The 17,542-nt window shown below is 36.9% G+C and overlaps 2 protein-coding genes and 1 long non-coding RNA gene across 3 annotated transcripts; all 3 read left to right on the top strand.

Moving 5' to 3' along the window:
• Window positions 1–7: 7 nt before the first annotated feature.
• On the top strand, window positions 8–667 carry LOC109581788 (uncharacterized). The gene is made up of 3 exons (XR_002184773.1): window positions 8–353; window positions 405–574; window positions 625–667. It is a non-coding gene; the product is annotated as an uncharacterized LOC109581788 (long non-coding RNA).
• Window positions 668–685: 18 nt separating this feature from the next.
• LOC105312675 (TNF receptor-associated factor 4-like) lies at window positions 686–2,425 on the top strand. The gene has a single exon (XM_011405514.2). It carries the CDS (start codon window positions 1,222–1,224, stop codon window positions 2,410–2,412), a length of 1,191 nt encoding a protein of 396 aa, XP_011403816.1. The 5' UTR covers window positions 686–1,221; the 3' UTR covers window positions 2,413–2,425.
• Window positions 2,426–2,591: 166 nt separating this feature from the next.
• On the top strand, window positions 2,592–17,507 carry LOC100633679 (nuclear valosin-containing protein-like). The gene is made up of 19 exons (XM_019996195.1): window positions 2,592–2,732; window positions 2,789–2,906; window positions 2,985–3,073; window positions 3,229–3,511; window positions 3,669–3,733; window positions 3,851–3,985; window positions 6,259–6,360; window positions 7,462–7,579; window positions 7,634–7,766; window positions 7,820–8,093; window positions 8,455–8,577; window positions 8,627–8,731; window positions 8,881–8,943; window positions 9,021–9,143; window positions 9,296–9,395; window positions 9,488–9,594; window positions 14,614–14,690; window positions 16,353–16,563; window positions 17,382–17,507. Exons 1-19 carry the CDS (start codon window positions 2,634–2,636, stop codon window positions 17,397–17,399), a joined length of 2,343 nt encoding a protein of 780 aa, XP_019851754.1. The 5' UTR covers window positions 2,592–2,633; the 3' UTR covers window positions 17,400–17,507.
• The last annotated feature ends 35 nt before the right edge of the window (window positions 17,508–17,542 follow it).

The raw sequence follows: 17,542 nt of genomic DNA, 5'->3' as shown, positions 1-17,542 counted from the left end.
TAATATATTCTCATTTCATTTTGTCAACAGGCCTCATGTTTACATGACAAAATTAGAAGACCTCCATTTTTATTTGTAACCACCTTTTCTAGACTCTCGAACGGAGTTAGCTAGTAAGTCTTGGAATCATAATAGTGTATTGTTTGTTACATGGACTGAAACTATTCTCGTGTCAATGTAATGAGAAATGACTGAGATAATAGCCAAAAACTAGTTTTTTAATATTAATTTTGTAACCACCTTTTTGAGACTTCTGCACCAGGTATGAACAAGTTACTACTTTGAGTGTATTCATTAAGGCCTCTTATATAGACTGTTTATGGTTTCATTTTTCTAGATGCTATGTTTCAAAAGTAATAATATATTTTTTGCAAGTGTTTCAAAGGGTGTGGTTTAATTTTTAGTGAGAACTGAGTAGTGAAAGAATAGGTTATTTACCAAGAAACACAAGCAGGATTTCAGTGGCATTGATGAGACATTGTTACATGATTGTAAAGCTTTATATTTATGCTACCACAGAGAACTATCAAGATAGAGATGATGTACATTACAGTATGTACTGTATGGTGATACAGTAAGTGCTTATAATAATTGTTGTCAATGTTTTTATTGCTATTTTTATAGTTAAAATTTGTTGAAGGACTCATAATAATAATCAATCTATTGGGTCACTGAAGAATAGAATAATCATTCATAATGATAATAATTTAAATAATAATTTTTTAGTACTTAGCACAGTGCATTCTTTCTTGTAATAGTAGATCTTCACTTTTTAGAACTAGAATATCGATTGCAACTCTTATATAGTCGTAGACCTGAGCTTTAGTAAGTAATTCAACTGGATTTCTTCACTATTTTGCTTGTGCCATGCTTATACACGTGTAGTGTAAACGTCACAATACATCACTTCCGGTGCCAAGGATCGAGCGCATCCTGTTTCATATCCATGTGTGTATGTAGTATCTATGGTAGGACACTCTCTTCTATTATTACCGGTATCTACTCTTGATATTATCTATACCACGCCTTTATTTCCATATGCAACCATGTGGTCTCCATCAATACATCTATGGCGGTCTATGGCATAGACTTCGGTCTCATCTAGACTTCAAGAGGTAGGCCCATTAACTACTGGCAAGAATAAAAGAGGTGAGGAAAGTGTTTGGGGGTCGAGACTAAAAGTATCCACACTTCAGCCGTTTTTAATAATTTCATGTGAAAATGGCAGCTCCTAATATATGTGGTGGGTACAATTACTCATTTGTTGTTCATGATCTTCCTAAGAAGTATAAATGTGCTATATGTACATTTGTAGCTCGTGATCCACAGCAGGTTATCTGTTGCTCACATACATATTGTATGAGCTGTTTGCTACATCAAAAGCAGAAGTCTGGATCATTATTGAATTTTAACTGTCCAACTTGTAATCAGTCACTTGTTGGTAGGTATTTTCCTGATGGAAGGATTGATCAAGAGATAAAGAATCTAGGAGTCTATTGTCCTAATGATGGGTGCCAGTGGATAGGAATTGTTAAAGACATAGAGACTCATATTACTGAATGTCCTTACCAGAGTATTGAGTGCAGTAATAGATGTGGAGAGAATATGCAAAGAATGAAAATGGAGACACATGTATCCGAAGAATGTCCTAAGCGTATTGTTACTTGTACACATTGTGAAGAGACTGGTGTTCATGACATAATATCTACCAATACTCACTTAGATGTGTGTCCTCTCTTTCCCATTAAATGCACTAATGATGAATGTGATGTAGTTTCTCCTCGTAATCAGTTATCAGTACACAAAAGGACTTGTCCTAAGTCTATAGTCAAATGTGAGTACAGCAGTGTTGGTTGTTCTAAGAGGATGAAACGAGAGGTACAGGAGGAGCATAATGAATCATTTGTAAAGGAACATCTTCGACTTGCAGTCAATGTATTGCAGAATCGATTACTTTTTAATTCTAAAGTTATTAAGCTCAGTGATTTTCACAATAAGAAGGTCAGTGATAATGAGTGGTCTAGTCCTCCTTTCTACACATCACCAGGAGGCTATAAGATGATGTTATCTGTTTATTCTAATGGTCAAGGTAGTGCTAAAGGTACTCATGTGTCTTGCTACATTTATCTAATACCTGGGGAGTATGATGATGATTTAGAGTGGCCATTTCAAGGAGACGTCAGAATGGAGCTATTGAACCAACTGGAGGATAACAATCACAAAGCTGAGACTATAAGATTTGATGAGTCAAGACCAGACTCAGGGCATGGTTGGGGTTGTCCTAACTTTGTTCCTCATTCTGAGTTAGGCCACAATATTGACACCAACTGTTGCTACCTCCTCAATGATTGTCTTCATTTTAGAATAACTGTGAACGCTAGCTCTAAGGACAAACCATGGCTTTTTGATTGATTGTAGTACAAATTCTTGCTTTTCGTATGTATTGAATTTAGGCCTAGGTGTTACAATCTTTTTTAACACCTAGGTCTAAATTCACTTGTGAATGCATGTAATTTAAATCAGTTTATACCATCATCATAGTAAAAAAATTTATTAATTCATGATAAAAAGTCATAAATTTCAGGTTTACCACGCCCATTTAGCTCCACCCACGTGCATCCACATGGTCACTTATGAGTGCCAGGAAAAGATACTATCATTTCTCTTCTTCAAGAGGTAAAGGGAGCCCGGGCTATACTTCTGATCACAAACTACTACCAAGAATAAAAGAGGTTAAAGAATCTAGGAGCATTTACACTTCAACCATTTTCATTGTTTTGCTTAATAGGCTGTAGAAAAGGAAAGATCGAGTCCTTCAGTTGAATCTTTGGTTGATATTCTTCAAGAAACTTATCCAGAGTACAAGAGAAAGAAGTATCACTCATTTAAAGCCCAAGTTGCCAAAAGTGGGCCATTTTGTTATGATGATGATGATATTGATAATTTCCTCCCCGGATTGCTCCACCCATTACATGTACATGTAGTTTATAAGACGCTCTCAGTTGATCCGGTTGGTAACAGGTGGTCAGAAACTGATGAAGAAGATATGATGGATAATGATACTTTAGTTGAGGTACATGTTTTTATGTTTGATTACTCTTAAAAAATAATAATCCTTAATTAATAATCCTTCTTATTTTATAATCCTTCTTAATTTATAATCCTTCTTAATTAATGGTCCTTCTTAATTAATGATCCTTCTTCATTAATATTTCAAATTTTCAATAGGCCAGAGGAAAGAATGGGATGAATGATCTTTTAGTTAAAGTTTATACAAAGCCAAACCCACCTGAAGATCCTGACACTACCATAGAAACAAGTGTTTTGGAATCAAAAGACGAAAACCAACCCCTCCCTCCTCCTCCTCCTGTTTCCTCCTCACCTGGGACTCCTCTACCAGCTAATAAGAGAAAGAAAGGAGAAGGGAGAGAGAGTAAGAGCAGAAAGAGGAAGAAACCATCATCACTTGATGAAGAAACAAAAGACGCCATTAAAGACAGTCATATTAATGGTATGAAGACATTCGTGTGATCATGTTAAAGATAAATTGGGCCATAAACTTATGCACATGTATGTACATGTAATAGTATTGCTTGTTGCTATGCCTTATTCTTTTGTCTTAATTCATTGGTTGGGTCAGCATTATAGATTTTTATATTGATTAATAGATATTTCATTAATATATCCTGATACAAGGTTCAGTGACATTGGTGGGTATGACACATTAATCAAGGTAATCAAAAATTAGTATTTATATGGGGACTCATAGCTGTTTTATTTGTAACTGCATGACTGTTGTACAGCATTTGTTGCTACACTTTTAATTACTGTATACTCTCCTCTCCTGTAGAGTGTGTGTGAGTTGATTCTCGATCTTCAGCATCCAGAGATATTCCAGCATTTAGGTATAGAGTCTCCACATGGAGTCTTATTGAATGGACCTCCAGGCTGTGGGAAGACATTACTAGCTCATGCTATTGCTGGAGTAAGTTAATAAATATTATAATACTAGATATGAATCTAAAACATTAAGAGGGCAAAGCATTGTATATTGATTGCATTGGACCTAGCAAAGTTAGGTACATGTAACTTTACATGTACATTGCATTCTTCATGTTTTGTAAAATGTCTAAAGCAACTGAATAAAGTTTGGTCGTTATACTGCTGAGATTTAGTAGGAGGCATTGAACTGCTTCAACTCAAATTGCTTGCCGAATGCCGACTCTTACACATAGTCTTTATATAGCATTTAACATCAACAAAAAAAAGTTTTATAGTTACTTTCTTGAATCCTTAACCTTGTCTAGCTGTCAGAGGAGTCTTAGGCCACAGTGTATCTGCCTTATCTTGTAGCTAAAAAAGCTCTAATATGTTGGGTGCCATTTTCATTATGCACTATATATATAAGTTGTACTTGTACGTGTATTTATGCCTTTTGTGGGGGAGAGTGAGTCTAAGTAAACTGTCACATAGTTCTCTTAAGGAAGAAATGGTAACAACTAATGAAAAGTCCTCGAAGTCATCATATGGTGGTTACAGTTACAAGTTTGTTGATGATGATCTTCCTGAGAAGTATAACTGTGCTATATGTACGTTTGTAGCTCGTGATCCACAGCAGGTTACCTGTTGCTCACATATATATTGTAAGAGCTGTCTGCTCCACCATAAGCAGAAATCTGGATCATTTAACTGTCCAACTTGTCGTGAGCCTCTTGATGGTAAGTATTTTCCTGATGGAAGGATTGATCGAGAGATAAAGGATCTAGGAGTCTATTGTCCTAATGATGAGTGCCAATGGAAAGGAATCATTAAGGACATAGAGACTCATATTACTGAATGCCCTTACCAGAGTATTGAGTGCACTAATGGCTGTGGAGAGAATATGCAAAGAATGAAAATGGAGACACATGTATCCGAGGAATGTCCTAAGCGTATTGTTACTTGTGCACATTGTGAAGAGACTGGTGTTCATGAAATAATATCTACCGATGCTCACTTAGACGTGTGTCCTTTCTTTCCCATTACATGCACTAATGATGAATGTGATGTAGTTTCTCCTCGTAATCAGTTATCAGTACACAAAAGGACTTGTCCTAAGTCTATTGTCACATGTGAGTACAGCAGTGTTGGTTGTTCTAAGAGGATGAAACGAGAGGTACAGGAGGAGCATAATGAAGTAGCTGTAAAGGAACATCTTCAACTAGCGGTCAATGTATTGGGGCAAAACCGATTGCTAAATTTTAAAGTTGTTAAGCTCAATGATTTTTACAATAAGAAGGTAAAAGATGAGAAGTGGTCTAGTCCTTCTTTCTACACGTCACCAGGAGGCTATAGGATGATGCTATCTGTTTATGCTAACGGTCAAGGTAATGCAGAAGGTACTCACATTTCTTGCTTCATTCATGTACTAGCAGGAAAGTATGATGATAATTTAGAGTGGCCATTTCAAGGAGAAGTTACTATTGAGCTATTGAATCAATTGGAGGATAACAATCACAAGGTGTATATTGTAAGGTATGATGAGTCCACACCAGACTCTTGCAAGAATAGAGTTTTTGATGGAAAGATACCACAAGGCTGTGGTTGTGCTAAGTTAGTGCCTCTTTCTGAGTTAGGCCACAATGCTGACACCAACTGTTGCTACCTCCTCAACGATTGTCTTCATTTTAGGATAACTGTAAAAGTTGCTTCTAATACTAAACCATGGCTTTACTATAGTACAAAATAACCTTAATTGCTTTGGTTTTAATTATTTTTGTTTTTTTATGTATTGTTTTAAAGTTTAAACATTTTAGTTATTGTGTTGTCAATTTGTGATATTAAAAAGTTAAAATTTATGGGAGGGAATTTAAGTCACATGGTTATTTGTATTGGTTTATTGTCTGAGAGTGTCTTATAATAGGAAGGGCCTAATGGCCCTTTGTGTGATAAATACATGTACCATAGATACCTTCACATCATTATATAGCCAACACAACACTATTTAGCATACCAAACCTACACTGTAGGCAAAATAAAATCCTATGCATATTATTTTATGAAATTAGAGGATTTTGGATTTTTTGGTACCAATTTTAGGAAAAATTTATAGCCTGGAGTATACATTTATAATTTTATATACATGATACAAAAAATTCTCAATAGCTTGAAGTTTCTACATAAGACTGCACCAATGCATTACGTTGATTAGTTTTGCAGTTTATGTAATTTACATAAAATAAATATAGCAATGTGTTTCACCATGGTATTAATGATTAGGAGATTGGTTGGCCACTGCTGAAACTTGCTGCCACAGAATTAGTGAGTGGAGTATCGGGAGAGACAGAAGAGAAAATGAGACAGGTCTTTGATAGAGCCAAGGTAAGAATACAATCAGGGACTCATACAGGATTTTTTTGTAGGGGGGGGCACAACAAAAATTAACGGTAACATCGCATATTATTGGGGATTTCATTTTGCCATATTGCACTAATCAACCAAAAGTCGGTTTTGCCTGTGGAGGCGTAAACTATTATACACATGATTGCTAGTTTATTTCAATTGTGTAATGAACATTAGTCAAACATAGCAAGTATGAACCCATTTATTAAAGTTATACTTGGACTATTTTAGGGTGGGGGGGGGAACTTAGAGTAGGGGGGATTTCCCCCTTTCCCACCCCCCCCTGTATGACACCCTGACAATGTACATGTACCTACCATTAATGAATATTTCAATTTTGTGTGCAAATTAAGTTTGTAGTTTAATGTGCCCAAAAATTTTCCCATACTCCAGGAATATACTATCGGGTTACGTTGAACCATACATATGTGTATTAAATGTGGTTAGACTGGTTACATTATTAGTACAGTGTATATATATTAATATAGCAACTATTTATTATTTCTGAGTATTATATTGTATCTGTATTTGGGTAAAGTTTCAAATTATCACTAACAATACATCACTAGACTATCATGTTACAGACTCACACACATAATAGTCTTCCCTCAAGCTTCGTATTGTTACTAATAACCTCCATGTTATACTAATAGCCTTTTATTACCAATAATAATCCAATTAGAGACTGTGTGATAATAATTATGATGTAATGTTAATAATGTAAAGAATGTTTGGCTCTAAGTTATTAATTAGTGGCGTATTGTGCTACTCAGCTTCTTTCATTGTTTATATTTCATTAGTAAATACTGAGAGGCAGAGAGAGACTCCTATGTACTTATTTGGTAATAATACAGTTCATTCACACATGCACCATCACCCTCTGTTGTAATCATGTAATGTCTACTATCCTATTCATTTATTTACATCCTTTTACTTCCAAACACAATGTTTGTATAACTAGAAATTGAGTGTATAAAAATTTGCTGAATCACTTTTACAAGTTAGCAATATTGGCGAAATGCCCAAGTTTACTCTATTAATTTTTCCAGCTATAGAGTAATAGTTATTATTAATTAATAGGAGCACTCCCCTTGTATAATATTACTGGATGAGATAGACTCAATTTGTCCTAAAAGAGAAACCAGCCAAAGAGAAATGGAAAAACGTATCGTCACTCAGTTAGGATCCTGCATGGACGGTAAGAGGCCGAGTTTGTGAACATTAATTCATGAAATTATGAAATGCTTTTTAGATCTTCAGTCGTCACTAGTGCTAGTGATAGGAACGACCAATCGGATTGATTCCATAGACCCGTGCCTCAGGAGGGCCGGACGCTTTGATAAGGAACTCTCTCTCGGAATACCCAATGAATCCTCCAGGAAACAGTAAGCCATATATTAACTAGCACTTACTAACCAGACCTTCTTTAACGTTATAGCATTCTCCAAGTCCTCTGTCGTAAGCTAAGAGTCTCAGAGGGTTTGGATTACTCTACCCTTGCCCACCTAACCCCCGGGTATGTGGGGGCTGATCTCAGTGCTCTGGTACGAGAGGCTGCCCTCTCCTCCGTCAACAGGTCACTCCTACATGTACGTCAGTCGGTTGACAGTCACCTGACTCTGGAGGGATTGTCTGGAGTGCTCAAGGAGGAGCTGAGCCCATTGTCTGAAGAGGATTTGAAGTCTTTGTTTATAAGCGAAGATGACTTCAAGGTATTGGAATGGGCTATGTAAACACACACTCACTCATTCAATCAGGAAATATGATTTTATTGTAGTAATTGTGTCATTGTCATTTTATATGTATCCTATTTCATGTACTTCCTATTCATGTTTCTTTCCATTGTCTGTCTCTTTGTCTCTTTCTCTTTGTTTGTTCTTATTGGTCTAATGGTCTTCCCCTTCTTCTCTCCCTCCCTCCCTCTTTCTCTCCCTCCCCCCTCTCTCTCTCCCTCCCTCTTCTTCCCCCCTCTTTCTCTCTCTCTCTCTCTCTCTCTCTCTCTCCCTCTCCCTCCCCCCTCTCTTCTCCCTCCCTATCTCTCTCCTTTTCTTCATGTTCATGTACAATCTACAGGTTGGTTTGGATACTGTCCAGCCCTCTTCAAAGAGAGAAGGTTTTGCTACTGTCCCTGATGTCACATGGGATGATGTTGGTGCTCTTGATGCAGTGAGGGCTGAGCTGTCACTAGCAATACTGGTACATCCCAGTCTGTAATAATTACTTCATTTATTTTGTATCATCATAGGCACCGGTTCGGTTTCCTCAGCATTTTTCTGCACTGGGTCTGAAACAGCCCCCTGGGGTGCTGTTGGCAGGACCCCCAGGCTGTGGGAAGACTTTGCTGGCCAAAGTAAAACCACACAATTTCAAAATATTTATTTCTTCTTTCACTTTCATCCCCTCTCTCCCTCCCCCAGTCTCTCACCTTTCATTAATGCAATTTTAGTAGCTTATTATTGCATGAATGTGTTATCTGTTGTCTCCTTCCTCCCATTAAAGGCAATTGCTAATGAATCAGGAATCAACTTTATATCAGTCAAAGGTCCTGAGCTACTCAACATGGTAATAATGATTAATATTTGATTTGTATTTAATTAATATTTAATTAATATTTTAATTCCTGTTTTTATTATGATTAGTATGTAGGTGAGAGTGAGAGAGCTGTCCGTCAGGTTTTTCAAAGAGCAAAGAACTCTGCTCCTTGTGTCATCTTCTTTGATGAGATTGATGCACTTTGTCCAAGAAGATCTGAAGTTTCTGAAGTAAACAGAGTTTGTGTACCACACCTGTGACCTCTCTCTGTCTCTGTCTCTCTCTCCCCCTCTCTCTCCCCCCTCTCTTCCCCCCCTCTCTCTCTCCCCCCTCTCTCCCCTCCTCTCTCTCCCTCTCTCTCTCCCCCCCCTCTCTCTCTCAGAGTAGTTCCAGTGCTAGGGTGGTTAACCAGCTCCTCACGGAGATGGATGGTATGGAGTCAAGGAAACAAGTCTTTGTTGTTGGTGCTACTAATAGACCAGGTAACATGAGAGAGGAGGAAATGATAACATTACATGTGCATGTAGCATGTGATCTTGATGAAGCATAATTATTATTGACACTTTTTTCCCAGACATGATTGATCCTGCTATACTTCGTCCTGGCCGCTTGGATAAGGTTTTACAAGTTGGTCTGCCAACCGGACATGAAAGGATAGCCATTTTGAAAGCAATCACAAAAGTAAGTCACCAGACACATACTGATAGCTCACAGACATAAACAGAAAGCATGCGAGTGTGAGATGACGCATGGTCGTATTGAATATTGTATTGTGTTACTGATAGTTTGATATTATATGAATTACTGTGTGTGTGTGTGTGTGTTTGTGTGTGTGTGTGTGTGTGTGTGTGTGTGTGTGTGTGTGTGTGTGTGTGTGTGTGTGTGTGTGTGATGTGTATTACAGATGAGTAGTGATCAGGATTTCCCACAAAGGGGCTTGTTGAAGTGAGCTAAACAGCATGCAACTTTTAAAATTCATTAAAAAATCAAAATTTGATTGGAACCAGCTCAAACTTGCTGCACAACATAAGAACATGTATATGTATTTTTAAATTATAATAGTGGAGAATTTTTTCCTTAGTCATTTTTGATGAAATTTGGCAAACGACCCTATACAGAGACTTTGGCCTGATTTTTTTAGCAACTTCATTATAAATTAATCTTTGATCGAAATCCACTCAAACTTGCTACACAGTATAAGAAGATGTATAATGTATTAGAAATAATTATGAAATTTCTCCTAGTGTTTTTTGATGGAATTTTGGCCGAAGACCTTGTACTATAGTAGTAATAGTATAGGGACTTTGACCCCAACTTTAAAAATTTATAAAAAAATCCAAACCTTGATTGGAATCAGCTTAAACTTTCTACGCAACATAAAAACATGTACATGTAGTAGAAATAATTATAAAAATGGAGAACTCTCTCTTCTAGTCAATTTTAACAAGACTCCATACAGGGTCTTTGGCCAGAATTTGGAGCAACTTTGACAACCCACTGACAAGAAGCTACATGTACTTTAGCACTATTCTGAAACCCAATGGTGCTGATGCCTTGTGATGCTTTATGATGAGGGGTGGCTGGTAGGTAGTAAGTACTAGTCTAATTACATTATCATTACTTGCTTCAACGAGTTGACCTTGTACCGATTAATTATGGAATTATTTCACGGTAATTTTAAGTTACACAAGCCTTTGTAAGCATATGCCGACAAATTATAATAATCACTAATAGTACAAGTGTAATACTATCTCTTATGTAATAGGTAATGCTATATCTTATGTGTCAAATACTTGATACGGTGATACCTGATAATTGGTTGTATTTTGACCTCTGACTGCACCAGCTGCTATCTTGGCTCTCTTTGTTTACGAATGAGTTCACATTTTCTTATCAGTTTATTTGAACTTTATGTGTTTAGCAGTTAATGATATCACCAGTCATTATGTACACTACTGCTATACACGAGTGACTACACATTGTACTATATTTGTTCATGCACTACTGCTATACTATATACTATTCTGTACTACACACATTGGCACTGTGCTATATTCCTCTTGCTCTTATCAGCTAATGCATAGTCTTCTGATAACAAAAGCTGTAAACACCCTAACACTGTAATCCAGTACAAGACTTACCTATATAAAGCATGCTATAGTAATTAGACATACATAGTTGCACACACACACACACACTCTGTCTTATGGTACACATTGCCTTAGGCTCTTCACTTGACTTTGTATTATTAGCTATTTTAATGTTGATTTGTTACATGTAAAGAATGTCTGCTTGTAAGTGCATGTATGATGTTACAATTCTGTTACTCTCTATGGCCAGCTACTTTGTACATGTACAGTGCATAGTGCTACCTTTGAGTTGATATTTGTTTATATAATATTATGAGAATGTGTGTGAGTCTTGTAAGGATTCTGAAATAACATTAAAAATAACAATGTGAGGCATAACCAGTAAGACCAGTTACTGGACCCTGTTAGTACACGCCTTTCTTCTGTGTAGTCTGCCATTTGAATTAAGTTCAGTATCATATGTACTGTGTACTTTATAACAATGGATTTAGGAACTGAGTGGCTTTTCTCTCACCCCCTCTCTCTCACACACTCGATTTCTCTCTCACACACTCGCTTTCTCTCCCTCTCTCTCTCCTCTCTCACTTTATCTCACTTGTCATCTTGTAAGTGATTATAATTACTAGTTCTCTGCCTGTTTTTAGTAAATCATTCTCTTTGATGTCAGTCTATACTGCATAACTCCATACTAATTAGTGTATACTCTAAGGAATATAAGGACTAATAATTGCAAGTGTTGTCTTTACATTAACTTAATATAGTACGGTACTACTATTAGCCATACAGCTACTACCTCATGTACACAGAGTGTGTGTATTAATATGTGTATTGTCACTGCCAGGGTAGAGCGTGTGTGTACTGTGTAGTAGTATTTCATTAATGTCGCTGGTATGTAGCTTTAATCTCGTTACTGCTAGCTGCTGTCCTGGCAAGTGATTCTAGCAAAACAACTCCATATATGGTGTGGGTGGTTGTGTGTGACACACTGCACGACAAGCTTGTTGTGTATATGTTCAGAGCTAGTGTAAGGCTACTCTATTAGTACCAGTACTAGTGACATAGGGATAGTGTATTGGAATGTATTGTGGAGTAATGTAAAGTATTATAGTGATGATAAAGCAATAGGAATTAATAAGCTATCATTCTTAAGATATTATTATTATTATTATTTTATTGTTAGCATTGATATTTATCATTTTCATGTACATGTACATGATATATTGTAGTTGTTGTGAAAAGAGTAAAATTATTATTATTTTTAAAGCATGGAGCAGGTGCATGTGTGTGTATATCCATAACGATTGCTATATCGCTTATGATAACAGCAGAATTAAGATAAGCAAGGTATAGTTTATGTAATTTCGGCTGTACCCACACCACCTCTCCTCTCTCAGTAGTGAGCGTTTACTAGCATAATACACTGTACCTTCTACCTTGTGATGGTTCCCATTATAATGGACAAATTATTCACATGTATATTTATGTACACATACATATACACGCCCTGTACTCCTGTTAGTTCTCGCTCTCCTCTCTCTCTATCTCTGTGTATTTTAAGATAAACAATGTTATTTTACTATTGCTATTTGGCAGACCCTGTCTCCCCACTGGGTCTTGTTTTCATCAAGGTGTTGCCTGAGCCTTGCCAGACTAATACTATTCCTACTCCTTATTGGGTTGATAGATATGGCAAAATTAGATACATAGGGAGCTCTAATGAGATCCTGTAAAGTGAATCAGCTCAATCAGTCTAAACACAGTCCAGTCACAATAAGAGTATTATAAGTGTATTATTGCAGCTGCTACTTGGACTGTGATGTATTATAGCTATTATCATATCACTTTGTTATTAGAATTTACTACATTTCAAATTCCTGGTCTTACAAACAATCTCTAAACTGTTGTTATTGCAATTGTGTACATTAATACACTAAGGCATTTTAAATATTTTATTATACGCGTTATTAATCTTTTGTTATTATTATTATTATTATTATTATTATTATTATGATACTGTTATTGTTTTTGCAGTAGTGCATGCAAGCTTGGTAGCTTTCATTGCATACATTTATACATACTTTTATGATTCAGTGCCTTGTCTGTGTGTGTGTGTGTGTGTGTGTGTGTGTGTTTGTGCATGGTTGCATGGTTGCATGCAAGTTATTTGGCTAATTGTGGATATGACTCAACAGGTTACCTGAATTATGTCATACTTTGTCTCATCATATTATAATACATGTGTATGCCTTTGATCTCCATTATGGTATGTACACATACCAGGCTGACTGCCTGACTGGCAGACTGATATAATGGGAGGTGATATAAATATGCTGTCTAGTGATTAGTAATAGGATAGTAAATTGGATGCATGGGGACGCTAATAGTTTGGCTTTTGTCTATAAGTCTTCTTTAAAGTGTACCTCATTGAACTGCTAAGAGTCTTAGTGTAGGGATACCAGTACACGGTTATAAGACAAAGGAGAGGAAATATCTGATGTAGTAGAGAGAGGATAAGAAAGAGAGAGGGGGAGGCTATTAGATATTCATTTGTCATTTTGTGGTTTACTAATGAACAAACTAATAGAAACTACATGTAATATACAATACTAATATCTTATATAGTCTGTGAGTTAGTGGATACTAATGCACTCTCCATTATGTCCCAGTGCTGGGTCATTTCCTGATACATTAATGACTAAATGGGGCCACTTATAGCATTATCTTCTTATAATGCATTGTAATGGGTACACATTAATGATACCATATTCATTATAGTGAGAGAGTGAGTCTACTTGTACTTAATGTACATATGTACACATACTACTACTCACTCTACACTTCTTCTAAGCTACTGTAGCATATCGATACATGCAATTAAAATGGCATTTTTAATATAATTGGTATATCAATATCCCCTTGTCCTGTGACCCATTGCTGTGCTCAGCACTCATCACTATCTGTTGATTAGCTACTGGATGAGACTGTTGATTGCCAGCTCAGCTTGTGAACTGTTTGAGATCACTGTAATACCCAGCTAGGTCCTAATATGCTAGTGTCAATGGTACTATTGTCATCTAGCATATTATGATATGAGTAAGCACATGGCAAGTGTTAATGAGTGTCTGCCCATGTGTACATGTATAGTATCAATTTAACAACAATTATTGCTGAGTAAGTATCCTTCTTCTGTCAGCATGTTGACATATTATGTACAGGATGAATGTCGGTTGGTGGTGGACTTTTGGACTTCCTCTTGTTGAGATATGTATGCCTGTATGGTCTGTAACTGAGAATTCTTAAACATTGATGTCATGATTGTCATCCTTTGAGTGTTTATGTGAGAATGTACTTAATTATATAAACTGATTCTCAGTGTGGTCATGATCTTATGATTGTGTTATTAAGTATGAGGATTCATGGTAACTGCTTTATAATAGTGCATTATGTCACTCACTCTCACTCTCTCTCTCTCTCTCTCTCTCTCTCTCTCTCTCTCTCTCTCTCTCTCTCTCTCTCTCTCTCTCTCCCTCCCTCTCTCTCTCTCTCCCTCCCTCTCTCTCTCTCTCTCTCTCTCTCTCCCTCCCTCTCTCTCACTCATTTTTTTATTTAGGAAGGAACTTGTCCAAAGTTAGCTCCTGATGTTGATATATCGTTGATTGCTCTTGATGAAAGAGCAAGCGGATACTCGTATGTAAAGTATCATATGTCACTGCTCAAGCTGTATATCCTGTTACATGCACATGCTCGTGTTTCATGTAAAAATAATTTATTTTTAGTAATCAATACTGCTAGGTGTGTATGTGTGATTCAATAGTCTAGTGGCAGTAATGTGTACATGTATGTATTGTGCATGTATCTGTAGTGTGTGCGTGTGTGTGTTTTTAACTTGTTACTCTCTCACTGATCACCGCTAGCCTCTTTGAAGTATGTTTTGATGAATAGAAGAGGATATGCCTCTCTTTTCCTCCTCTCTCTCTCTCTCTCTCTCTCTCTCTCTCTCTCTCTCTCTCTCTCTCCTCTCCTCTCCTCTCCTCTCCCTCTTGTTAATTACAACTATGAGTTTATTTATTCTATCTATGAGGCATAATAGTCCTTCTGCTTATAACATTCTGATTATATTATATATATGTTCATGCATGCACTAGCTTGCTTATTGTGTGGTTTGTTTATTGTTATAGGCATGGCTACCTTTCCATCTACATGTTATCATTGTTGCCTTGCTCCCTTGGGACATTCTTTTCTATTATTTTGAAGCTTAGATAGAGTGGGAGGGAGACCCATACACAATCCATTGTACCAGCTGCAGGTCCTCTGTATTCCTCCCTGTCCTGTGTACTTTAGACCAATGCCTATCTGGCCTATTGTATTGATGGCTTCATTTGGAATGTCATGAATATCATTGGAACGGCTGTGAATGAGCTTAACCACCTCTTCTTTGATTATCACCCAAACAAAAAGAGAGGCGTATTTGTTTTGATATGAGCCTCTGATGTAATCCTTTCCCTTGAATCTGGTTGGCTGGGGTTATTCCACCTGTCTGTAGATGGAGGCATCCTAGCTGATATTCATTCCTTCCCTTATCTTTGATTACCTATAAAACTACTTAGCCTCCCCACAGGATATTATCTTTGGTACTGTGAATAGTGTAAAATGACAATCACTCTTTGCAGTGTTTATTGCTAGCTGGCAGAGTTATTGCCTGTGTTTTCCATGCATAACTTTGATGAGATTATTGTTGTTGTTTATGAGTGTGTTTGCTTGTGTGGTTTTCTCTGTGATTGACATCTTTTATTAATCCCCTAGTCTCTCTTTGTTTCTCTGATTACATCTCTCTCTCTCTCTCTCTCTCTCTCTCTCTCTCTCTCTCTCTCTCTCTCTCTCTCTCTCTCTCTCCTCTCTCTCTATAATACAATGCTATGGTTGCTGTATGATCCATGTGTACTGTACCCTCCTATGTGTAACGTGTTGTAAAACATAAGCCACTAATGTATCTTTACACCAGAAATGGAAGTTGTGTTCACATCATATAAGCATGCATAGCTTAATACATTAGATCTGTCCTGACATCATTATATTTGCATTGTGTGATTGTGTATGTTTAATTAGTGGCACTTTGTACTCTATCATCCACCTACATGCACACTCATTAGGATATGATGTGTTTATCTCACACTCAAGACTATAATATTGATCACATTCACACGTCACCTTGTCCCCTCTCTCTCATATATTTCCCTTACTGACACACACACACACACACTTCATCACAATGGGCAAGCACAATAACACTTACCCCCTATTCACTCTCCTCCTTCACACCTTATGTCTTCTCTCTCTCTCTCCCCCCAGAGGTGCTGATCTTGCAGCATTGGTGAGAGAAGCTTCAATTAATGCCCTAAAGGAGATAATGTCACTGTCTCTTTCATCTCTTTCATTTCTTGGAGGTCCCTCGAGAAGTATGCTAACCTATGGCACTGAAGCCCTAGTCGGTCCTTCTCCAATGGTACAACAGAGACACTTTGATGATGCCTTTAAGAGAGTGCTCCCATCTGTTGATAGTGTAAGTAGGAAGCATTAGAGAGAAACCTTATTTTTTACACATATGCATATATGTATCTCTAATTGTATTGCTAGTATTATTATCATACATGACGCCCACTTTGAACTTTTATGGTTACGTCTGGGCCTCTTACTCTCTCTCTCTCTCTGTCCTCCTCCTCCTCTATTACAATGAGTAATTATTGCTTGTTAATTTAGAAACCTTATCCTTCCTAGTCATTGATTGACTGTTATCATCATACCGCCCACATTAAATTTGTATGGTTTGTGTTTCTCCCTCTTTCTCTTCCTCCCTCTCTCTCTCTCTATCTATGGAACATTGGTGTGTCTATAAACCGTCTTAATAACCCTCTACAAGGCTGCCTTTTAATCCCGTTATAACATAGGCGTGTGAGCATATATACGCTTATCTCCTTATTTTAATGAACCTTTATATGTGCAGCTACATAATCTAGTAGTCTCTGGTGTAATGCTTTGTATAAATATTTTATTGTCTGGGCCATGAATCTGATTTGCTTAAAAATGAAATTGGGTGGGAATGTGTACTGAGGCTGTAGCATTTGCGGTGGTTGTGACAGTGGCTTTCTACAATAACATAAGCTTAGTTTATCCTTCAACAATTAAGGGACTTCTCATAACATTCTCATTGTATTATCCATTATATATGGCTCAGGTGTCACTGACAAAATCTCACTTATAGAGAAAGTCCCTCTTTTTTAAGAGCATGGGCCGGGCCGGGCCGGGCGCACACAAAAATTGTCTCTTTTTAATTTTTCTCTCTTACTCTTGTGACATTCTACTCTCTTTCTCTCTCTCTAGAAATTGCAGCGCAAATAGAAGTTGCAGTTAACTGGCAGATTGGAAATCAACAGAAATTATTGACAAATTTTATTTTCTCAAAGAAAAAATATAGAATGGTTTAATAATAATAATATAACTAAATAATAATATTATTATTATGACATAGTAATAAATAAATT

Source organism: Amphimedon queenslandica, unplaced genomic scaffold, assembly GCF_000090795.2.
Source record: "Amphimedon queenslandica unplaced genomic scaffold, v1.1 AMPQUscaffold_13420, whole genome shotgun sequence".
NCBI classification, from domain to species: Eukaryota; Metazoa; Porifera; class Demospongiae; order Haplosclerida; family Niphatidae; genus Amphimedon; species Amphimedon queenslandica.
This window is presented reverse-complemented; position numbering and strand designations above follow the sequence as displayed.